Source organism: Neocloeon triangulifer, unplaced genomic scaffold (assembly GCF_031216515.1).
Source record: "Neocloeon triangulifer isolate White Clay Creek 2 clone unplaced genomic scaffold, ASM3121651v1 ptg000008l, whole genome shotgun sequence".
Taxonomy (NCBI): domain Eukaryota; kingdom Metazoa; phylum Arthropoda; class Insecta; order Ephemeroptera; family Baetidae; genus Neocloeon; species Neocloeon triangulifer.
The window spans coordinates 5,035,205-5,060,330 of record NW_026775550.1 but is presented as its reverse complement, the minus strand read 5'-3'; the positions used below and the strand labels follow the sequence as shown (position 1 = coordinate 5,060,330).

The 25,126-nt window shown below is 40.0% G+C and overlaps 1 protein-coding gene across 2 annotated transcripts; it reads left to right on the top strand.

The window, feature by feature from the left end:
* The first annotated feature begins 8,856 nt into the window (after nt 1-8,856).
* LOC132194733 (transcription factor hamlet-like) lies at nt 8,857-23,925 on the top strand. Of its 2 annotated transcripts, none has more exons than XM_059616196.1 (4): nt 8,857-8,916; nt 9,020-9,518; nt 21,667-22,327; nt 22,525-23,925. In XM_059616196.1, exons 3-4 carry the CDS (start codon nt 21,686-21,688, stop codon nt 22,942-22,944), a joined length of 1,062 nt encoding a protein of 353 aa, XP_059472179.1. In that variant the 5' UTR covers nt 8,857-8,916; nt 9,020-9,518; nt 21,667-21,685; the 3' UTR covers nt 22,945-23,925. The 2 variants fall into 2 exon arrangements, with proteins under 2 accessions (XP_059472179.1, XP_059472180.1); XM_059616197.1 differs by having other exon boundaries at nt 21,664-22,327.
* The last annotated feature ends 1,201 nt before the right edge of the window (nt 23,926-25,126 follow it).

Below are 25,126 nucleotides of genomic sequence, written 5' to 3'. Positions count from 1 at the left end.
AACACGCAGCTCACAGGGCTTTTTAATTTTATTGCTTCCTGCTCCCGACCTAGACCAAAAAACGAAACGCTCTGTAAAAAAAGATAACGAAATTGAATTCTCTATTCTGTATAACAAAATAGGCTTAGAAACACATCATAAATTCTACGTTAGCTTTTATATTGTTAAAATAAAACATAATGAAGTCATCTCTGCGCACGAGGATGTTGATTTATCGTTTTGCGGAAAATGGAGCAAATTAAAGAGCAGCGATTGTGCTTCATTGTTGCAATAGAAGAGGAAAAAATAATTAAATTTAACAATTATTATAAAATAATATAGAAAATAAGAAATAATATTGCTTAAAATCAGCATTTTTAAACTGTTAATAATTTTCATGGTTTTATCTTATTGTTAGAATCACACAAAAAGATTTCTCCTATTTGCGTTACCTATATTCTTGAAGTAAAATTATAATACAACAGTAATACTTTAAATTTCAATGTCACCTTGACCAGAAACTAATATAAATTACTTTTTGAAGAACATTTGGGCTCTTGTATGACCTCTTTTTTAAAACATAATTTCTTCTTCTATATGTTAAATTTCTGCAGACCATGTCAGGAAATCAGGAATTATCATGAAAGAAATTTATGGAAAAATTTATCTGAGTGTTTAATTCAATCTCTGCAGCCGTTAATTACATGGCCTTGGGTAGAAACAATGCATTCAGGGATTAAGAGAACAGAGGCAATTAATCGGAACAAAGACGCAAAAACGTGGGCGCTGCTTTTTGCCACGTCGTCGCTAATGAGCGGAGAAATTTTCCAATCGTCCTCAAAAGCCGATTATTTGCCAACGGAGGGCTAGTTTTTGCGACGAAAACGCGCTCGATTGATTTTCGCGCATTTTTGAGCAACCGAGTCACGGCCTCTATATTTTTTCCTTCGCTCACCTGCCTTAACGCTGTGATGCGGGCACCGGCACAAGACGCTCGCTTCTTGGTCTTCTCTTAATGCGGGTCATCTCGCTAAAATATTTTTTCTAATTGTATTTTCGCGCATCTGTCCCGCGTCCAGGTGCTGTCTGCGAATTTTTCAAGCAGCACGAGCCGACCGACGGGTCAGAGTTGTAAAGCTGCGATCGGGCAAAAGTGAACGCCGCGCATAAAACGTGAATAAAAATTCCGCACTGCTTTGTTGTTCGGCGCAAATCGCTCTTAAAACGAAAACAAATCAGTCCGCCCTCGAGAGTAACTGCCACAGGTCACATAACTTGACCGATCGCGCGCTTTCTTCGATGCAAACCAGGAAGAAAGAAAGTCTTATTATTTTATTGGTGCGCTTCAAGCATAATCATAGAGCTAGTTAACAGTTCTGCGGACCACCCTTGGCATAAAATTAAGCGTTTTATAAGATTTTTCTAAAGGGTAAAGGTTCTGGAATTTACTTTTAAATATTATTAGTGCTTGTTGTTGCTCTTATTTGTGTTCATTTGTAAAAATCTACTAATAATTATTGTAAAAAATTAAATATGTTGTATTTTAATAGATCTCTAAATATTTTAACTTATTAATAATTTAAGAATTGAGATTTGACCCAAGCTAGAAATACACTAAATTTTGAAGAAGATAATATTCGTTATTGTTATACTTCCGAGGTTTCGTTTTTTACACAATTACATACAAGTAAATAAAAACAACTTCTGTTAAATTCTTAAAAGAAGACTGATAAAAATACCTTAAAAAAAAATTAAAAATAGCTTCAAAGGGCTCTCAGATTACATAATAATGACTTATCATGACTTATATAATGTAAAATGTAAGAGCGGGGGTGCGTCAGATAGTGGAATATAAAATTTTTGTAATCAAATTTAATAATGAATGCAAAACATTTTTATTCTTTTATATTCCACTCATATATGGCTTTGTTTTTAACACTCAAATTATTTTAAATCTTTAAAATGTGCTTAAAGATTTGCAAAACTTTACGTATCTATGCCTCAGAAGGTATTCAAGAAGCATTTTTGCTTTATCATTATTTCATTTTGGTTTTGTTTTCAAATTTTTATCGTTTCATAACATATTAATCGCAATCATCATATTAAAAATAACAATTTAAAAAATAAACTGATGAATTGGGGATCTTTAAAAAAATTTAGCTCAAAGAAATACAAAGAATGGTCATTTAGTTGTCTTTAAAATTTTTTAGTTTATTTTGAGAGATATTGCCAATTTTTATTTTATTTCAAGTACAATTTTCCTAAACTAATGATTTTCTGTATCTGAATAAATTATTTGATCACAATAATATTATATTATAATAATTCTAATTGCTGTAAAATAATTTTGCTTTGGTACATCTCGCTCCTTTTTCTGAAACTCGTTGCTGCGGCAGAGAGATCCATCGCTCTGCGTGTCCGAAAAAGGAGTCGGCGACCAGCGTCCAGCTCTCGCGGACCGCTTTTTGCTGTCGCAGGGCGACGAGACGCGCATTTTATTTTCGCGGAAAGGGAGCACGACGCGTATATTATTATTTTATACATAGAGGGTGCAAAAAACAGGACGCTTCTGCTTTTGGTCATCGCGCCAAACATGGACATGCGCGCGGCTGCAATTTCGAGTCGCCGACCGGTCGACCCTCGTCAAAAACGAGGCCTTTTTCTGCACAATTGACGAACTGCGCGCTGCGAAATCGCCGCGTGCTCGGAAAACCAATTTTGATATAAAATTGAAAAGCGTCAAATGCCGTCTCTTGTAAAACGATGAGCGCAGAGTGAAAGACTCGCATTAATCGCGCAGAATTAATTTTTAATATGTGTGTTGTGGCGGAAAAGTGATGAGCGTGTCGGATGAGAAAATAATACATTTTCCATTAGACTGCACTAGGGTGAATTAATTCCTCGAAGCGAATGAATAAATTATTAATCCGTTGTAATTTTCTTTGGCTCGACGGCGACGCCCTCGGAGAGTAAATAAATTAATTGCACCGACTGGCACTTGCGACCATTTCTGCATTCAGATTAGCCGCAAGCGGAAAAATTGTAAAATATATTGCACTGCCACCGTATCAAATTTCTTATTAATTAGATTGCCCACACCTTAATTCTGCTTGAAACTAAATAATGCACTTCTTGAATAAAGAATATGGAGAATGGAGAAGCCAGGTACAGAGTTATGAAGAAAAATAGTGCAAATTATTCGGAGTTAAAAATATTATTTAATTTAATTTAGAACTTTCTTCTCAAATTTTGACTTCGTTTTTAAACATTTTCCCATATTCAGATTCAGATAATATTTATTCTGTATAGATCAACATATTTACAGAAGTAATCTTTGGAATAGGTCAGCTTACTAAATTTAAAATATAGTTCACAAAATTTTACACAAAAAATTTTCGTGCATGTCATAGAAGATGTTGTTGTAGAATATTAATACCATAATAATAATATTATGCTGCTTTTGGAAATAAAACTTAAGAATAATATGCCTTGTTTTATTAATACAGAATAGATATTACTTTTTTGCCTAAGTTTTTTATTATTAATTATTCTTCTTGGTCAATTTTGCAGCCTTAATAAATCCATAATTCTCTACGCACGCTTTACTATTTTATAAATTAGATTTTCTAAACTATTCAAAATTTGCTAACTGCCTTTTAGATCTATTTTTTTTCTTTGTTTGTTTTTTTTTTTGCATTTGGAAAAATCATCATTTTAAAGTTACATTATTGGATAAATAAATATGAATAGCAGTCGTCGCAGACAGATACGATTTATCCCTTTGCTCGAGTTGTAAGTTGTATTTTTTGAACTGGAGTGAGCATGATTTGCGCATTGAAAGTCCTGCACAGCCAATATGATTTATCGGTCACCACAAAGCTAAAGTTCCGTTTGCAGATCATTTTATATGTAAATAAAGCGCGGAGGAAATCGGTATGCGGCGCATTGTGTGTCTCGCGGGTCGCGGGGCCACTGGAGCGAAACCGTCGAGGTGGTCAGCGAGGATGTCGAGTAGCGGGTGTGGAGGCCTCGGGCCGCCCGAGCTAGTTTCTCTCGCCCAGATGCAGCGGCGGCAAATCGAAAGTCACTCGCCAGTGAAAGTGATCTTCGGCTCTCTGCGCGTTTTTTTGCTATTCGCACTCGCGCGCGCACTTGCTACTGCAGCTTCCGATTTCCGCCGATATTATTACACATTCATATATTTTCAAAACGGAAAGTTTTGGGGAAGGACGAGGAGGCGAGAAGGCCGCGGCGATCGGCGTGAACGACTCGCGTTTTGCTCCATCGGCTCGACACAGATATTTGGACACCGCGCAGTTGACAAAGAGCTCATGTATTTTGCTTCGGAAAGGGAGATGCAGTGAATCAGAAAATCGGCACTTTCGTCATCGTTAAACAACGATTTTGTCACTCTTATATTGTTTTTTTTTTTTTTTTTTTAATTTTAACCCGATGAGATCACTCAAAATGTAAACATTCAATTCATATAAGACAAGATTTGACATCAAATTTAGTATAGAGAAGTCAAAAAGGTTTTTAAACAAAAATTATTTATAAATTAATTCAATACTTTAATAATTTGTATAATTATTATCATCAAGTCGGTATTTTCATGTGCATTATGTGTAATTTTTACGGGGACATCCTAATTGATCTTGCGCATAAAATAAAATAAAATATTTGGATTTTTGTAAATTTTATGCGGTTTGTCTAAGTTAAATATTGCGTTACATTAAAACCAAGCCATCGTTTTTCTTCTTGATCTTTAATTGCAATACTTAAATTCAAATTACTTTAAAAAAATAATATTTATAGAAAAAAACTATAAAGCTTGAATAATTAACAAATAATTTCTTATTAGCGTTTTGAATAAGTGCAAAGTGGTGATTTCATTGCCATCAATCTATTTAAGCTCCCCTGTCTTTAATACACGGAGAAAACTTTTTCGTCACCTTTCATAAACGCAACATAAATTAAATTCGTGTGCCGTCCAAGAGTTGAAACGAAAACAAAAGTTTCATCTTCGGCGGCGAACAATGCGCGCGAGTGAGGCAACGCGTGGGAAGCGCGTCGATTCGGTGGCGTATGCTCCTCATTTATTTATGCATGTATGCATTTGACATAATCAAATTGTGTTCAAAGTGCGTCTCCCACGCGCCCGTTTCCACGCCGCGAGAGCATCTCCGTATAATGTGTGGATGCGCGCCGAGGAAGAATTCGTTTTCTCACCGTGTCGTCGCGACTATGCAGCAGAAACGATGAAAGAGCGGCGCATATTGCACACGTATTGTTTTGTTTTCGCGAGCAAACAAAAACACACACAAAGAATGAAAAGGAGCTCGAATTATTTAATACCTTACGCCACACGTAGACAACCTGCGAGTTCATTTCCATATTTTCGCAGAGCCGCAAAAAGGACAGCCGCGGTTTACTTTCAGAATTATATAATTTTTTATCAGAAGCTAGTTTTCGCAGAAATTATTTATGGGACCTTTGAATGCTTTTAATTTCTGCTGTTTAAAGTTGTAATAGAGTAATATTTTTTATGCATTTATTTTTCCCCCCTTCAAAATGAGATGAATGCAGGATATCGTTTATAGCCATATAAAATTAAGACCATTAAGTTTTCAAAATTATAAAATATTTTAGAGTAGACAAAGAAATTAAGTCCACCATTACTATAAATAAAAATATAACTGCAGTTTTTAGTTCACATTAATTAATATATTAATTGTAATTTAATTTTAAAAAGCCATTGATATTGAAGCAGAGATGTTCGTTAATTTTAATCCTTATTATTTTTATTAAAATGGAATTTCCCAATCAGAATCTTCCTTCTAATTATTGGATGTGCTAATTTTTTATATAGCTTCTTCAATTAAGAAGGTATAGTCTGTGTGTATTAAATATTACGGTGCTTGTGGTTGCAGAGAGTGAGCTTTGCGTGCCCAATTTGGATAATCGTCTCCCGGTGTTTAATTGCAATCTCGAGCTTGTCGCGCGCGCCGAGCTCAAAATCTCCCATCCAGCATTCTCCGATTAATTAATTAACTAATTAAATCGGCGCGCACGTGAAATGGGAATATAAATAATGAATTTTCAGTTAATTAATCACGCCGGTCGACAACAGACCGCAGCAGGAGAGCAGAGGAGGCGGCGATTAATTAAATACACATTCGCCGATATCTTGAGAGAGGAATGAGCAGAAAGAAAGAAAGCCGAGCTCTGCGCGCGACACGCAAAAATTCCAGCTTTTTTCTCTTCAGTTGAATAACGGGGCGCCACCGAGAGCGACATGCGAACATCTGTTTGGCATTTTTCATAATAAAGAGCGCTTGTAAGCCTCTCATTATGCAAATCTGGCCGCGTCCAAAATAATAATTATTGAATTGCGAAATGCTCCATTCCTCGATTTGTTTGCGTTCGAAACCATTAATCCAGTTTGACCTTTTCGCGGCGCACTGGAAACCGAAGCCTCACTTTTCTTTATGAGCTGAATTAATTTTTATTGTGTGTGAGGCTGGGTTAAAAATATTTCACGGCTCAACGAGATCGAGAGTCGGCAGGTAGTTTGACCGTTTCGGTTTCTGTGTGTGTTTTTGTCCGAGCAGAGATGGAAAGGCGTTCGTTCGTTTCGGTTTGCGCAAGGGCGGTCTTTCTGCTCATCGGCGGCCGAGATGAATTTCATAACCGGTCGAGAGTCAGTTGATCTAGTTTCGAGATGGACGGAAGAAATAAGAAAGGCGAGGCCGGGTGGGGCTCCGATCGCTCGCCTCTCCCGGGGGAGGGGGCGGCGGCCTTCAGGGTCGGAGGGGAGGGTGCCGTTACTGACTCACTTCCCCTCCCACCCGAGCAGCGCAGCATCTCGCGAGCGAGATCCACTTTCTATTTCGAAACGACCGCGCCTGCTCCACCCAAAATTATTTTTTTCCAGGCTCACCTTCACTTTCCGCTCAAAGAGATGACCCAAAAGCTGCCGCCGGTTGTCCCTGAAGTCGAAATGCACGCCCAGAAGCTTGGCAGGCCCACGATCGGGCGCAAAAAAACTGAATTGTTAATTTTGAATTAAAGGGTTCAGTGATATTTCATTGCCTCATCTTTTGAAAAGCTTCAATTTTTCGGATGAATTTTTCAGTGTATATTAACGAAATTAACCATATACAAGGCTCACCCTGAGAAAAGTAAAATAAGTTTGGCTGAAACATTTTGTCATAATTTTTTCGATTATGAATCGATGCTTCACTATTTACGAATTAAAAATCATTGCAGAACGGTGAAGTAACTATCAAGGCCCATTTTCAATCCATAATTTTATTCAATTTGTTTATTCTCTCAAAATACATCAAAACACTTTGGCAAAGCAAAACAAATTGGGATGATCTTAATATGCAAAAAGGGTCAGTTTCAATTCTCTATTTTCGCATATCCTGAATAAACGACACCACAAAACTTCTGCAGTATATAGAAAACTGAAAATTATAAGTAAAACATAATATTCTCCAAAATTGTTTAAACTAAATGTAATCACATTTTTTTTAGCGAGGATTATTTTAAACATTTTACCATAGACATTTCAGAGTAAAAGTAATCTTTGAGTACGTCCTTTGCACTAAAAAAAACTATTCCAATTGTAAATTAGGAGATTCCTCCTTAGGGCAGACGCGAATACTGCTGGCCCAGTTTTTTTTCTGTTTGGATTATGTTTTTACCTCCCAAGAGCTGACGAAACGCTACAAAAATGTGATGATGGCCAGCGGTGGAATAAAAAAAAATAATAATGATTGAGATTGGTATAGTTGAAATCGATCCGCGGCAATCAAGGTTGCGAAATCGGATCCTCCGCGCGCAGCTTTTGCTTTTCATTTGCTCGTCGCGCCGCCTAATTACCTCCGCAGTCGCGGCGGCGCAGCATCTTTTTCCAGCACGCTCGGGTGGGGCTGACGAGCGAGCAAGCGAAAATTGCTCTCGCTCTTCAGCAGCAGCAGCTGCGCTTCCAAATTGATACGTTTGACCGAATTAGCCATAGAAATCGGACCACAATCGGTTGGCAAATTAAGCGGTGAAAAGGCTCGAAATCCAGCAGCGCCGCGTGCAACGAAGATTCCTCCAAGTTGCGTCACTTGATTAAAAAGTGACAACGCTTTGCTGCACAGGTGTAGAGAGATTTAATAAAAAAAACCAGATACCTGTGAGGAGTTTAATTAAAGGCAATCTTGCTGTAGTGGTTTCTGACGGGCATGGGAATTAAAAGAACGATAGCTATGCGCGCGCCTCCTTCTCACTATTTTTTTTTTCTTAAAAAATTATTTCTTAACCAGGGAACAATTATATGTTCCAGTTAGCTTGGAGCACAATTTAAAATTATACTATAAAAGTTAAATTGTCATTATATGCTTCAATTTGTCATGCGTTGAATGTCTACTTTGTTTTATGTGCAATAATTTCAATTTCATTCAGTTTTCAATATTTTTTATATTGCAATTGTTTTCAAACGCGATTAGTCATCAATAATTTCAGAATGGAGTATTTAAACAAAATTCTTATTTAAACGACAGATGTTAATCTCCCCCACGAAATCAGTTAAAATTAGGGAAACATTTCAATTTTGTGTCAATTTTAAATTTTGAACAGGTTTTAGTACACAATGGATAACAACTGCCTTTGGCAAAATAAGTTATTTTCTACAAGCCGCTTCAAATATTCTGTTTTATAACAAATTATTTGATTTTTTATTTTGCATTTTTAGAAAAAAAATTATTAAATACAGCATACTAGGGATCTCTCACTTTTTCCATCCCTCTCAGAATAATAAATTATTTAATTTTTAGATTTAATTATTGATATATTTTTTAATGCAATCATTAATTTTTTTATTCCAGAAATTCTGCAGTCCTTCCGACCCCTCTCCTGCCGGAAACCAATTCTCGACATGAATGGGTGAGTTTTAAATTTGAGAACCACGACTTGGCACCGCCATCGTTTAACCGGCTGTGCACACCTTCTCACTGATGCACACTAATTTCCTCTGCTCGCTTTAAAGGACTCATCACGACTTCCGGCGGCGAGAGTCGAACCTCGACCTACGCCAACCTTCAAGATAGCAGGGAAGCGGCCGAGCCAGGGGACTTCCCGTGCGGCCGTCGGGACCCTTTTTCATCACAGGCCACTGCAACGCCGCGAGGAGTGTCGAGCGAGAGAGATGAAAAAAGGAGCGAGATCGCGTAACAAACAATTAGCGCGCGCTCGCGTTTAGAAAGGAAAAGTGTTTGGCGCCCCTCCCCTTCGCCCTGACGGCCCCTCCCTCCCCGCCAGCGCGCGCTCGTAACGGGAAAGAGCGTGCGCTGGCTCTCGGGGGGCGGCGGCGTGGGTGCCGCCACTCCGATGGTCCGCAGCGGACGCGCGCTCCGGCGTCTTCAGCAGTCAGTCGGTGCTTCAGTGGCCCAGCCGCAGCAGCCCTGCCGAGACAGTGACGAGCAGTGCCCCGAGTGACCCACGGACCCCTCCAGCATCCAGCCCGGCACCGCACGCCCTCTCGACAGGTCAGCATCCAATCTACAATTATTGCAACTCCACCGTTCAAGTCTCCAATGAAATTTTCATTGAACTTAAATTCTTGTTAGAGATTGAAAGAGAAAACACTCGATTTTTACAGGAATTTTATAGACTAAATCATTAATTTTTTTACAAGTCTCTTAGGATCAATTTCCTATTTTATTTCATTCATGGGATTTTGTCAAAAAGATATGCTCAAGTAATTAACAAAAAACAATTTATTGATTCGGAACAAAAATTGAAAAAGACTTTAACGCATGGTTTTATCCCAAATTGATATTTTAACCAAAAATTTTGATTCCCCTCTCACAAACTTTTTAATAATTTGCGTATTTTTTTTATTACTTTAAACATTGTAGACAAATAAAAACCGTAAAAGCAGTTGGTTATAATGTTGCACAGCGTGTTGGTTAAACTGCTCTGCCCTTTAATTTTAACGATCTGTTTACAACCGTGAATATTATTCATCTTCAAAACAGATTGTCGTCAAGGCGTGCGATTTTGTTCTTTCGTTAACACACAATAATGGATTTTGTATGCGCGGGGTGGTGTGCGTGAAATCGCCGCACCCTGTGCCGCGACTCGGTGCCAGCAGACGGCCGCTTTCGGCGCGAAAATCCAACTTTTGGCCCAACTCTAGAGGATCTGTTTTCGCCTCCGCTCTCTTGAGATGCTTATGGGCGTTGGGACCGTGCGAGTTATAGAGAAGTGTCGCGAGAAATATGAAAGGTGGGCCCTTTTAATGAGGCATTGTCAGTGTCATCTTTTCTCCGCGCGTCGTCGCCACGCCTCGAACCCAATTTTCGCTTGACGCCGATTCGGATCAGGTTTCGTTGAGGCGCTCACGCCACACTATAACTCTCGGTCCCAAACCGGCGCAATGAAATCGTCAAGTCGGCTGGTCTTCCTCCGCAGTCCGCACTCCCTCTCAAGAAAATGTCTCAATTCGGGGTATGGGTGCGTCCGATCGCGGTTTCAAATTCCAAATTCGGGCCCAGAGCTTTGGCGAATCCAGTAGGCGACACCCCACTTCGAATATAATGAGCGATTTTTTCATTCAAATCTTAATCGACCTCTAAAGGTGCTCAGCACATCCCATTATAAATGAATTATTTAGCATTAAGCTGATCCACACCTATAGCAAAAGGTTCTCCATTCATTTATTGGCGCTTGAAAGAAAATAAATCCCTCTACCAGGCTTTTCAAAAAGTTCAATTAATTTAGAAATATACGCGGATTTTGATGTTCACAAAAAGAAAAATTTTAAAAAATTGTGAAGAATGGAGAATAAATGATTTTGATCTTATAATTTCAGATTTTTCTTAATTTTCAAAATCAATAACTTCTTTGTATTAAATTAATACTTAATAAATTTAAATTTGCAGAAATTTTAGACCTATATATCAGTACAAAAATTCCGTTTGTAAGGTTTCCTTTTCGCAAAAAATCTCTGAGCCATATGGATACGCGAGACGAATTGATCATTTATTTATTTTCGCCAGCGGCTCTTATATCAAATTGGGTCGCGCGAGTTGTGGTTATTTATTCGGTTCAAAATGCGCGCATTTATCGCTGCAGGGGCGCCTAATTAATCAGGTGCGTGGGCGTGTCTGCTGTTTTGAGAGCGCAAATATTTTGGCGATTGAATCTCACGACGAGACAATAATGAGAGAGCGCGAGTCAAAAATATACAAAAAGGGGCCACGCCTTTTGCATAATCGCTGCCGCTCTTACTCGTCAAAACCCGCGATGGCAATTACAATTGGAAGTTCTATTTTCGATCGATTGTTTTTTTTTTCTTTAATCAGAACAAAACCAAGAGTGGAATCAAACTGGTCCGGTGTATCGGTGGCCCGGGGGTGCTCCGGTCGTCGTCGCCGCATAACAACGAGTGAGAGAGAGAGAGAGAGAGAGAGAGAGAGAGAGAGAGAGAGAGAGAGAGAGAGAGAGAGAGAGAGAGAGAGAGAGAGAGAGAGAGACAGACCTAGGGAATCCGAAAGTGAAACTCGATCTCGAAAATCCACATTTGACACTTGCGGCCGCGCGATTTATAAACTGGCTCGCCGGCAAATCACCCGCCCAAGATGAAAGTTGACTGCGCGCTGCCCAATATTTTTCCTTCTTTTTTGTTAATCGATATCGTTGCGCGACGCCGCGTGTTACATCAAAAGTGTATAGAGAGATGCGCTTTCTCTACTCGATTAATAATAGCGTGCTAAAATTTGCATTTTTTAATTATTTTCAAGGAAGAAAAAGAACCAGAGCCTGTGAATGAGCTTTTAGTTTTAAAAGCTTGAAAAAAGAGCAAAAATAAATACATCAAATCTGTACTAATGATTGCTGATTTATATTAAATCAATTAAATATGCCGACATTTTTCATTTTATGACGCGTATTAATGTGCAATTAATTAACACCAATAAAGCTATGAATCTTCCATATCTTGTCATAAAATCTGGATAATTATTTTTCTTGTCTTAACTGTTTATTTGATTAAAAAGATGTTTTAAATAGCCGCCAAAACTTATGAAATATCTAAATTAAAAATAGGATTGCACTTCTACTCTCTAAATTTAAATGATTAAACATTTTTTATCAGAAATTTTACCACTCTTCAAAAAAAAAAAAAAAAAAATTAATAAAAATTGATCGATTTTTTCGCAGATCTTTTGTGCCACTCTTATGTCAGTTGTAAACTTCCCCGCCCTTTGATTGAGTCGTCTTTGGTTGTTTGAACTTGGCGTGGATCGACGACTATTCATGGCAATTATTAATTGAAAAGTGCGCTGTGCAATGCGCACGCAATAGAAGTACGTCTCGGCGCGGAAAATGAGCAATGGCAAAGGTCGCGCCATCGCATTTATTTATTTGCTTAATCGAGCGCAGTGCGTTTAAATAAAACGAACGAGAGAGACGAGCAGAGATAAATAAGCGGGCAACTTTATTGCTTTACACGACGACGAGCAGCAGAGCGATTTAAATTGCCATTGTCGCGCGCGCGCTCGTTCGCTATATTATCTGGCATCTCTTGGCGCCGCTCCATCCGCGACCTTTTTCCATTCTTATTATTTCCCGCCGACGAGCGACAGCAAAATGATCGATTCCTCTCTCGGCGCAAAAAAAATCATGATCTGCGTTATTTTTTGCTCATTGCAGTCAGATTCATTTAATGTAGAGTGAGGGCGGAAAATTAAAAACTAATCGCACCGTTCCCAGAACAAATCATACCTAACTGTCTGTTTTCTTTTGATCGGGTGCTTTACCGAGGAATTTCAACAGAGAGCAGACGAGCATTTCGCACGAACTCCAATCGATTTTCCGCTTCTTCTATGTAAAAAATGCGCTTTGGTTTTTCTCGATTCGTATATTCACTCTTGCGTCAAACTTGATGGACGCCTTGTTTTTCATTCAAAGAAAGAGTATCCAATTTTTTTCATAAAGATGAAAACTAGAAAATGAAGAAATTTTTATTTTATCACCATTTATTTTGTCCTTTCCAAGTTATATACTCTAAAGAACAATAAGGCAATCCCTGCGTAGTGCTTTCAAAACCGTCTGGACCACGTTTTTTGATTGCCGAATCTCCATCTCGAGTCCGAAGGCCGAGCGAATCAGGCGCGAGAGCAAATCACGACGAATTAAGAGAAACTGTTTGCTGCTTCTGTTGAGTGACTTGCGATCGGGCCTCGCGAGACGTGCCCGTCAGTCTTTCTTTTTTCGATCTGATACTGCGCTCGCAGGATGGCATGCTTTTTTGACGCAAAGGCGCGGTCGGCCGAGCTCTGGACGGGCAAATCGGGGCCGCTCAGGGCCCCAGGGGCGGTCACGAGGGCCCCGACTTGCTCATTACACGATTTATTGCAAAATATTATACGAGACGGCGCACGAGAGAAAGAAGAAAGACCCGAGGCGACCGCGCATTGTTCTCCTCTCTTTCTCTATAGTTGCGCGCGCCCGCGCCGGACAATGACCAATTTCACCGGACAAAAAGTTCCGCTCAAAATGAAAAGAATTGCAAATTTCTGATGCATGAAAAAAATTGAATCGATCTTCTCTCGGTGCGCGAGCCAAGCGCGGAGGCAGTTTGTTTGCGTCTTCGGCAGCCGACGTGGGCGACGAATAAGAGCAAACAAATACATAAATAAGTGACTGCGCCCTTTTTTCTCGCCCGCCCCCGCCAGCTCGGCCAGTCTGCCCAGCATTCCGATCGGCGCGGAATCTCTCTCGAACTGGACGCGGTTTGCGACCTTTCCGACTGCAGAATTGGCCTCAGCGGGTCGGGAAACCTATTGATGGACACCCAACACGCCCAGTCTGGCGATGCGGTGACCCGGGCTCAGGTTCAGGGTACTGACCCGTACGCTGATTGAACCTAAAAGTGGAAGGCGGAGAGTGTAATAAAACGTCCTCTCTCTTAAAAGTGAAGAGATCGTGTTTGCTTTGAATCAGTAAAGCTAATATAATGTATCGCTGTAGGTCCGCTTAATGGGTCCAAATACCTGGCTGGTCAGCGTGCAAAGGGTCCAAATGCCAAAGTGGCTAAATGCCAAAGGGGCTAAATACTATTTTGACCAATATCAAAATTTGCGTGAAAACTGATTCCAATTGACTTATTTCGATCCATGAAATATGGGTACTAACTAAATTTAATAGAAAAATTATCTAAATTAACGCATCAATTTATGCAAATTAAATGGCTCCATAGCTTATATACCAATGTACAGGGCTGCTTATGTAAATTAGAGGAATAAAATTAAAATACTGTTGTGATTGTTTTGGAAATATGCAATTTGGATCGTTTTAGCAATATAATGGCAATATCAAGGTCAGATATGTTTAATTCTACCTAGAATTCTACCTAGAACAAGGGTTTGCATCGAGGGCTGTAGTTTTGTAACCGCTGGACCAAAATTGAAAAACTTGGAAAGAAAATGACCGCAAAAAGTTAAATTGTCTTACGAAAAGATGAAATAGGTTTTCAAAAATATTTTTCATACATTTGTTTCATATTTTTTCAAAAAATGCTTCTTTTCAAGGCCAACCCTTAATTAAAAAAATTTTATCTCTAAAATATATAAAAGCACGGTCCATTGCGGTGATTTTCATATAACTATTTACTAATTTTTTTTTAATAGGTACTGAATAACAATAAAAAACGCAAACCTCTATGTTTAATATGTACCAGGTAAAATAAAACAAATTTGACCTTGGAATATCATTTCCGGAAATATTTTAACCCTTTTTGGTGATTTTTATTGCGATTCCATGATTAAAACTATTTTTTTAATATAATTTTCAACTTTCGCTTTTTTGATCTAGCATTAAAAAATCAAAACGCAAAAGTGTATCAAAATATAAGCACTATTTTCAACTTTAATTAATAGATTTTAGTGCAATAATTTCATTCCAGCAAGTATATTTGAGATTTATTGTACAGGATAATTTATAACTTGAAATATCAGTATTTCTTCTTTTACCCCCTCTACTGTAAAATTACGAAATATGTATTTGGACCCTTTGCACGCTGACCTGCCAAACATTTGGACCCTTTGCACGCTGACCAGCCAGGTATTTGGACCCATTAAGCGGACCTACAGCGGTATGTGAAGATGCGCCTTCACCTTTGAGCCTTGCTCAGGGTAAATATATTTTGCACAACGCCTACCGTGAAGTACCTGATTTAAATGGCTCAAAATTCCTTACAGATTTATATAAAACCGAAAGAGTAGACAAACTATGGGACCGATTGATATTTCTGATTTCAGGTGAGGACCCTGATCTCAGGGTAAAACCTTTTAGGTTTACAAATATTAGAATTTGAATTATTTTATTTATAGTGATTAAAATTTACACCATCAAAAGTCCTTTGCAGAACCTGAGCTCAGGGTGCAACCCTATGAAAAGAACGTTTTGTCGGTGGAATTAATTGGATTTTTCTCTGAGAAAGCTGAATCGATCGTCGAAATCACCTTGCATACACAGAGCACAATGGCGATTGGAGAATCTCTGGCGGTACCGGTCAGGTCGGGACGAGAGGAAGCGAGTGACCCTTGGGCCATAAATCAGTCGAGTCGCCGCTGAAAACGAGCCGTAAAAAGTCGAGCGAGCTCGTTGGCTCGCGCGCTGAGCACGCGGCCGCGTCATTACTCTAATGATGCATAAAAAGGTCGTGCCGCTGATTGAGAGCTCGCTCGGGTCACTCTCGTGACCGCGGCGGAATTTGCATTCTTATCTCGCGCGCGCGCGAGCCGCGCTAGCTCTCGCACATCGCCGCAGCATCTGTTACGATTTTCGGTTAATCGGCTAATGAACGGTTTGGGCTCGATCGATCAGCAAAACAAATCGCCCTAGAGCATCCGGGACACAAAAGAAAGTAAGAAGAGTGTACGTACGCAGATAAGGCCGCGATAAACGCGCGCAAATGAATCGAAAACAAGCAGCTTTTCTCGTCCGATTTGCATCTCTCACGTATACATCTATAGCAGACCAAACGCCGTTTTCCACTCGAGCAAACACGGCCAGGAGAAAATATCTCCTGCTTTTTCCAGAGCACAGTGTGACGTCGAAAGTGGATTTGCGGCTTTTGTCTTTCTTGGATGGACATTTTTTGGAGATAACGAGAAAACAGCTGACGATTGGAATAAAAAATGGAGAAACTTCCTGGCCAAAATACTTCTTGTTATTTTTCTCAAAAGATAATCTGTAGTTGTAATAATTTCAATAAAGGATAATTTTAAGAAAAAAATAATAGGAGATAAAAAAATTATGATAATTTCTTGATGCGAAATCTGGATATCTTTTCTATTTTATACTTCAACCGGGGGCACAAGTTTTTCCAGAAGTTTATTATTTAAAATTGCCGGAAGCTTTAATTTCTCCAAGCGAAAATCCGACCTGCGAGCTCGTTATTTAAAATGACCTGGGGTCGCGCGCGATTCTGGCCTCGTCCCTTCACCTGGGCTCTCGCATTCCGGGCCCGCGAAAAAAGCTGGTTATGTGTTGCATCTCGGATGTAAAAATGGGAAAACAAGGAGCTGCTGTCCGCCGCGCCGAGAGATTTACGACGAATAATTAATTCTCGCGCGCCGCGGCTCGACATGTTCTGCAAGTGCGCTAATTAACTCCAAAGTGCTCCAGATTGCGGCGGCGGCGGAGAGAGAGTGAAAATATATTCTCTCTGACCGTTTCCCTAGCTTGACACGACACACACGGACCAACCGTACGTCCCTGCTTTTTTCCTCTGCTAGCTCCTCCGATAGACCGGAACATTTTAATGCGAGAGCAACAATAAAAACAACGCCTATTACCGACCGAGAGTGAGAGATGGACTTCACTTTCCAATTCAAATATATGTGCAACTTTCGCAAATTTACACAGAAAAATAATTTTTGTCGGCAAATAAAATAAAATAACCTAAAATTCATGATTTTTTATATAAAATAAACCTAATTTTATGTGAAATTTTTTTTATTAAATTTTTCAGTCTTTGGCTCTTTTCCATAAACTTTTTCTAATTAAATGCAAATTTCAACTCTATAAAGTTTTCAAATTTTGCACAAGATAATTTTATAACGGCGGGGAGATTGAGAGCAAAAAATAGAATATTAACTCTGTGTGCTCGAGATCGGAAAGAGATTTACGACGTCATTGTGGCGCGAGCGATTTGATTTATCGGCGGCATCATTAGCCGCTCATAAGCCGATGCAAATGAGGCCGTTGCCTTTTCTTCTTTTCTTTCTCCCGCTCTTTTGCTCTGCGCTGACCAAACACCCTCTCTCGATTCGCGCTCTTTGAGAGAGATGCTGTGCGAGCGAGAGATTTATTCGTGTCGAGGACGTTCGACTTCTTTTAATTAGATGAATTAATCAAAGTTGAACGACTTTTGTCCACGAGAAAACAAATAGTGGTAGCGCCGCTGGTCAGCACTTGAAACAATTCCAACAGCATCGCCAAGGCTGTGCCTCTTAATTGATTTCAAGCAACGCCGCGCGACGCAAGCGGGAAAGAAATGCGATCCCTGAGAGACGATACAAGAATTATGCGCTGACAGTTTTGCGTTAGATATAGAATAAGATTTATAGCGATAAGTGGCGATAAGGACAGAAAAATTCTAGTTGTCTAGAGAAAAAAAAGTAATTAAAGATTATTTGAAACTAAAAAAAAAAAACAGAAAATTTCATAAATGTAAAAGTAAAAAAAAATATTAGTCAATTAAAATAAAAAATTACAAAATTTCATTTTCAACAAGAGATAAATTTGAAATTCTGGAATCATAAGGGAGGAAGTACTAAATTGTTTTTGAAAAAGAATTTTATAATCCAAAATTATATCAATTTTAAAGTTGAAATTTTTGAAATGTTAATTGGCCTTAATTTACTTTATTTTCTCACTACGTTTTAAAACAATATTCTTTTCAAATATTTTAAACTTGAACATAAAAAACCAAAAACCAAAATTTAATTTTTTTTTAAGAGGCAAAAATAAGAAACAAAATTACCTGGGGCAAAATGCAAACGAATATTTGTTTCTTTTCCAGTCATAATATAAATCTATAATTTATACTTCTCACTACTTTTTTGTAACTGAATATCAGTTAAAAATTTTCTGGATAATCGACTACCTTCTTAAATAACAATTTGGAGTTGTCTTGTAACAGGTTCAGAAAGTAGAAACCAGACTCAACGATGATAAATCGCAGATATTATTTTTTGCACGTTGCAGAGCATCTTTTTGCGCTTGTCGTCTATAATTTATTAGGGTTATCTAACCATAACTGTGTCCCAGACGTGTTTTTTTTTTTTTTTTTGGTCCAAACGGTAATCAGCAACTTGTTACGCACACATGCAAAAGAGCCGATGTGCCAACGTATTCAGGTTTTGAAGTGCTTCGAGGAAGTGCCCGTGTTTGCGGAATAATCGAAAGTGCCTGGGCGGGGAGGGGCCGTTCGCGGCCGGAGGTGGTCATCTGCTGTATAGGGACAGATCTCGGGCGGCGGCGGCGTTTCATTTCACTTTCTCTCGATTTATTTCGCTCGCCGGTCACAAAAAGTGACCCAGATCGGAAGAATACATAAATGTATATATTCGGACCGCGTTCGTAATTAGCCTTGACTTGGATATTTGAATTGGCGGCGAATCGCGCAGCGGGACCGAAATCGGTTTTTCCTAAAAGCGCCGTGTCATTTCTGCGGCCACGCAAAGAAAAGGACCCGCGAGTCAAAGGGAGAAGAGCGAAAAATCCGCGCCCAGCGGGAGGCGCACGCTCGGCGCTTTTTTATTTCTTTCTTCGCGGGTCTCTATTGATGCATTTACTGTTAAGCAAGAAACTACTACTGCAGCTGATCGACCAGTGGAATGAATAAAAAATATATATAACACACGATTAAGGTTTCTTTTCCCAGCAGCAGGTGCAGAAATCGATTCGTTTCCAATTCGGCGCTGCGCAATTAAAGCGTCGGTTCATCGGCGCGGCGTGCTGCTGCGTTTTCTCACCAATTTCATAGCAAACACTTCAAAGACTGCGAGATCACCTTAATCATTTCTCGTGGAATCAATTTAATGTGGGGTCGTTTGATTTTTGAAAGAAAATAGAAAAATATATAGAAATGATTATCTGTAATCGAAAAATACAATCTGGAGCATTAAAATGCGTGAAGATCTTTTAACTAGTTTGGTTTTTCAGTAATTTGTTTCGCAAACTTTTCAATAATTACATTCACAAACTTCTTATCTGTTCCATTATTTTTATTTCCCAATCATACAAAATTTCAACATCATAAAAAAATTCTCAGATCATTCCGTTTATAATTGAATTTACAAGTGTCTTTAAGAACACAAAGATTACAATAAAACTTTGTTTATATCTTGTTCTCAACAAATAAAATAATTCTTATTTAACTAACTTAAATGAAATAAACGAAAATTTAATTAATGCTGAGAATTTAAATTATGAATGTGTTGTTTTGTTATTTATTTTCTTGAGCGTTAAAGTAAGGAAAATTCTTAAAATTTTGACGAGTCTCCTCTAACTGCTGTTGAATGCAGTTCAATGCGCGACTTAACGAGTTAATTTGACGTTGAAAGCGAGTTTTTTCTTAATGGAATGAATCGGACGGTTAATTTGCCCGCGTGAAAAGACGCGGCCAGGCGGCAAAGCCTTCTTACTTTTGAGCCTTTTTTAGTGCAGCAATGCGCTCTTGATTTTGCTCGGACGCGATTGTTTTTGGCGTGTATTGAGAAGCGACAATGGCGATTATAATTCGCAGCCAAGGATCCGGTGGCCCATTTTCCTCTCCATTACGTGCATATCAAGCAAAAGAGACAAAGCGCAGAAATCACGACCGCGACAATTCGATTGGCGGTAAACACTTTCGACAGAGTGACATAACCTGGCGTGGTTCTATTTTTTGCCCAAGCGTTGACGAAAGTTATGGATTTGCCGCTTTGCTGCGTCCACCGCGCTGAAGACACTTTCAGCCGCATACAGATTACATTTATTTTCCATCCCGCGAGCATGGCATGTGTTGTGCCTCTCGATTTCTAATTTTTCTCGCCGATTTGTTGTGAGATGCGCTCCGTCGAGCGTCGCGCGATTTAATTCTCTTATTTTCTCGCAACAACACAACACGCTGCTCAATATCTCTCTCTAATCGGCAGAGAGCAGAAATTCATCTCCGCATTCCTGGTCTGTACCATCGACGCCCTATCGTTCGTCAAATTCGAATTCCAGCTGCGAGACGAGCACCGGTTTTGATTCCATCGAACAATTCCATTTGTCCCACTGAGGAGACTTGAATGCGCGGATCGCAACTTCACACGTGTCCTATTTTGTTCGGACCTAAATTTTTATTTAAATCAGATCCAACTATTTAAGTTTTTTGTTGTATAAATTGAACTCAACTTTTTTAAATCAAAATTTCATTTATATTTTTTCACGTATGTTAATTATTGAAATCTTTGTACCTTTTTTTTAATATTTCTCCTAAAGAAAAACATTTAATGCAAAAGAATTTTCTTACAGTCGTCAAACACGGTTGAACTTATAAGGACCTTTGCTGATATAATTTAAAATCTCTGAACGTTTCCAAACCCTTTTTCTCTAATTAAAGATTTTCCTTCTAATTTATTCGTTCTGCGATTTTTCCATCTCAGTGTTGATCGAGAATTGCGGAGCAGGAAGCGCCTGTTAGTCGCACTGGCCTCGCTCGCTCTCATCTCGAATGTGGGGCAGAAGACTTTGTGTCAGAATAAGGAGCGAAAGGTGTGGCCCGAATCGGAGCAACTCATGCATCTTCGTCTCTCGCTTTGCAGCCGCGCGCTTTCCCGTTTAATTTTTATTGTTTTACGGCCGAGTGTCAAAGTTGAGAGCGACTTTTCGCGATTTTACGACCCTTCGTGGGAATCTGCCAAATTAACACAGCGAGTCAATCACGTCTCGAAGGCGAAACTCGTTTTTCTTTTTCAGTTCATATATACAAAAAGTGTATAATTGGCGCCAGATGACGCTTCTTTGATCCGAGAGAGTGCCTCGTTTTGGTCGTAAAGAACGGAGAGAATTTGTGATGGAAAAACCAGTTTTCGCGCTCAATTCGGGAGCGACGAGACCCCGCGCTGACCCCCTAGAGGCGGGCCGCGTATTTGTTTTGACGCCGCTGCTTTTTAATGTTGCCTTTCAGCGCCCACCTCGCTACATCAAGTGCGTGGGCGAATTAATTGCCCTTTCTCTCCTAATTGACAGCCGCGCGCGCGAAAGGGCGTTTTTGGTGGGCTGCGTTTGTGCACTCGATTTTTGACCCAGAGTGAAATTTTTAAAGTGCCCAATGCACATAAATAGGTGATGACTTACTCAATCACTTTCGCTTTGTTGTATCAATTCCTCCAATGGGCATAACGATCACAAATGCAACTTGTAACTCCAATCTTAAAAAGTGGTGGAGAAAATTAATGAGGACGCAACAAAGCTTCCTATATCCCAAAGGAAATTACTTGAAAAACAATTACACAGAAAATACATTCATCTTTTTTACGATCTGCTTAAATATTGGATCCAAAAATCCTAATTTTCAAGCAAATTCCAAAAATTTTAATTTCGGACCACATAATTAATTTGTGCAATTTTCCATTTGTGTTTCAGCAGAGGTCGGCCTGGACTCCAGATGAGCGTGGTCGGGGCGCCGCTGCCGTGGTACTGCTTTTACCCGCGGGCACCCTTGCACCCGTCCAGCCCCCCTCCGGCGCCGGGGCGCCGCCATGTTGTGGTGAGCATGCGCGAGAAAGATTCGAGCCCACGCAAGATGATCGGCCGCTACAGCGCCCGCGCCGACGGCGGTTCGCCCAAACAGGCCGCCGTCTACCCCGCCGAGTCGGCGCGCCACGTCGCGGCGCCGCCAGACGACGCCGACGAGCCGTTCGACTTGTCGAGACACTCGACGCCGCCCGCGGCGCCGCCGCCGCAGCAGGCCGGCGGCGACCACTCGCGCGAGGAGCAGCCGCTCGACCTGCGCATGGAACACAAGAAGACGCGGCGCGACGAGAACCGCAACGTCGTCCTGCGCACCCCCTCCCCTCCGGCGCCGCAGCCACCTCCCCTTGCCGCCCTCTACCCCATCGTGCTCGAAGCCATGCAGCCGCACCGCTTCCGGCCCTACTCGGCCCCCTTCCTGCCGCCCCCTCCACCCGCCAACACCAAGGTGCTCGACAACAACAACAGTCCCTCGGCCGCCAACCACAACGTCCCGCCGACCACGCCCAACGGCACCAAACCCAGGGACAGATACGCTTGCAAGTTCTGCGGAAAGGTCAGTTTCTTTTCCATCTTTTTTAGATTTCTTTTACAAAATTTTAAACGAAAATAGCATAAGAAAGCAAAAAACTTGGTTAGTTTCGCTCTTTTGGAATGGAGCTTTATTTATTAAATTCCCGTGCACTTCAGCAATCCCAATTATTACCATTTCCAATCATCTAATAAAAGTTTCGTTTCGACTATTGATTGCAGGTTTTCCCGCGATCGGCGAACCTAACGCGTCACCTGCGCACACACACGGGCGAGCAGCCATACAAATGCAAGTATTGCGAGCGTTCGTTCAGCATCTCGTCCAACCTGCAGCGCCACGTGCGCAACATCCACAACAAGGAGAAGCCGTTCAAGTGTCCGTTGTGCGAGCGCTGCTTCGGCCAGCAGACCAACCTGGACCGGCACCTGAAGAAGCACGACGCCGACGGCCCGACCATCCTCGACCCACGGGGTCCCACCGGAATGCTCGGAGGGGCCCCCCGCGCCCCTCACGAAACCTATTTCGACGAGATCCGCTCGTTCATGGGCAAGGTGGGCGCCGCCGCGCGTCGGCGCCGCTTTTCGGACGCGTCCAGCCCCGCGTCGTCGCCCGCCTCGGCGTCGCCGCCCTTGCACGATTGACGTACGTGTGTACCTGATGAGCGCCCCCCTCCACCACCCCCCCACCTCGAGTTACCAGCATATTTTCATCCGTTCATCGTTACTTAGTAGGCTTAAGCGTTCATTATTTTTTTTGTCGTGGTCACCATTCATTCATACATACTTAACCCTTTCATCGTTTTCATCGATTAATTTAATTTAATGTCATCCTCATTAACCATCGTCACCCCGCGCTGCATCACCTAACTTATTTTTAAAAAAAAAACGTCCGTCCATTTCTCCTCACACGAGCACAGCCTCTCCCCTCCATCGAATGAAACTGCCAAACAGAAAAATCCCTCATTCCAGCGAGCTGTGATCACGCGAGCAATTTTCTGCCGCTCACTTGAGAGAGACATTGCGTTGTTTTCAATCAACAAATTTATTTTCAAATTGAAGAACATGCAAATGTCTCTTGTAATTTTAGCGGTCGATATTTTCATGAAATTCTAGAAGAAAAAAGTTCAAATCCTTTCCGACATTCTCAAATTTTGCTTTTACTCCAATTTTTGTTCCTAGCAACGAGTGCAATGATTTTTTTTTTTTTAAATAATTTTGTTATTAGTGAAAACCTTGGTTCGGTTTCGTTGAAGGAACTGACGCCTCTTGTGTAAATTTCCTCGCAAATAATTTGTACTTAGTAAAATTTAGCAAACGAGAATTTTAACTTGATAATTTTTGATCTGCTAGTCACTTTGGATCGTGCTGTAAAATTTATTCCTTGCTCTCTTATTTTGTGAAGAAAAAATTATCCCTTAAGTGGTGTGTGTAAATATACGTTTTTGTTCAAAGCTTCAACTTAGCTTTTCTTCTCCCCGTTTCTTTTCTGTCCTCAAGTTTAAGAATTTGCGAAAATTGCTCCAGCGTCGATTGTTCGGTCGACGCTAAATCTCTTTTCCATCAATGTAGACAAGTAAAATTATGTATCAAATAAAAAATAAAAGTGAAAAATGAGAAATTATAAAGAAATAAATGGTTTGATTTTAATAAATACTTTCCCTGAAAGCGTAAAAAAACGAAGGATAATTTTTATCTTTGACGAAAAGGTTGACACTTTTCATTGAAAGCTTGATCTTGATTAGCTGGCGTGTAAAATTGGACGCAAGGCGAGTATTTCTCTTTGTCTCGGTCCAGCAGTTTTGTTTTTCGCCGATTTCGTTGTCCAAGGGACGCAAAAAGCTGCAGCACCTTGACCGGAATAATTTTCATCTTTCGGCGCGAGACGAACGACCGCTTTGTGATTTTTTCTGCATCTCGCAAAAACTTATTCATGCTGATGGAAACGGAAGCGTTAGAAGAAGCCCATTTCTGCGCGAACAATGATTTATTACTTTTTTTTCTAAATCGACTCGGGCAAAAAAGCCCACTGACGTCTAAATAAGAGCTTTCGGGAGGAATCATTGCTGCGCACTTTCTCCGACCAGAGATGTCGACGTTTCGACGCGTCACGCGAAGATGGACGCGCGAATTATTCATCATTAGAGGTTCCCACTCTGCGCGGTGATCGCCGAGCAATGGGCGGGTTTTCTTTCTTTCTTGATTTATTGCCAAGCGATCGATTTCATTCAAAGTCCGTCAAACCAACCGGCCGCTCTCTTTCTTATATAAATGCACTGCGGCGTTTTGGCTGAATTTCTGTTTCCACAATCCGGTTTATATATAATTAAAATAATTTTGTTTTTCAATGCTATTCTTATTAAATTTAATATTTTTTATTCACGAAATTTTATGAAAGAAAATTTCACATATTTATGCAAAAAACAGACATGAATTGGAAATGGTTTAATTTTATTTTATAAGTACTCCTGAAAATGATAACAATTTTTATGTAATATTAACTAACTATTGTTTTTTTTAACATCCCAGCCAGCAATGTATAACCACAACACAAAATTTCTACTTTTTACACAGTGAATTTTAAATATCTATTATTTATTATTCTTTTTCTGGGCTTATATCGTCATGACATTTTTTTGTTTCTACAAAATTTGACCCCTTTTTTTGGCAAAATGCTAAACTTTTAATTAATCTTTCTTTTATTAATGTCTTATAAAAATGAACAACAGTTATTGTGAAAAATGTAACTCAGTAAAGATCAATTTATATAATAATTTGAATCATTTTATTTATTTAGTTTCAAGAAATGTTTATTGAGTTCGAATTG

What these genes read in the sequence shown, in the direction of transcription:
- LOC132194733 (XM_059616196.1), top strand. Translation starts at nt 21,686, where the DNA reads ATGAGCGTGGTCGGGGCGCCGCTGCCGTGGTACTGCTTTTACCCGCGG. An exon ending in CTTGCAAGTTCTGCGGAAAG is followed by an intron (nt 22,328 to 22,524) that starts GTCAGTTTCTTT and finishes TATTGATTGCAG; the next exon opens with GTTTTCCCGCGATCGGCGAA.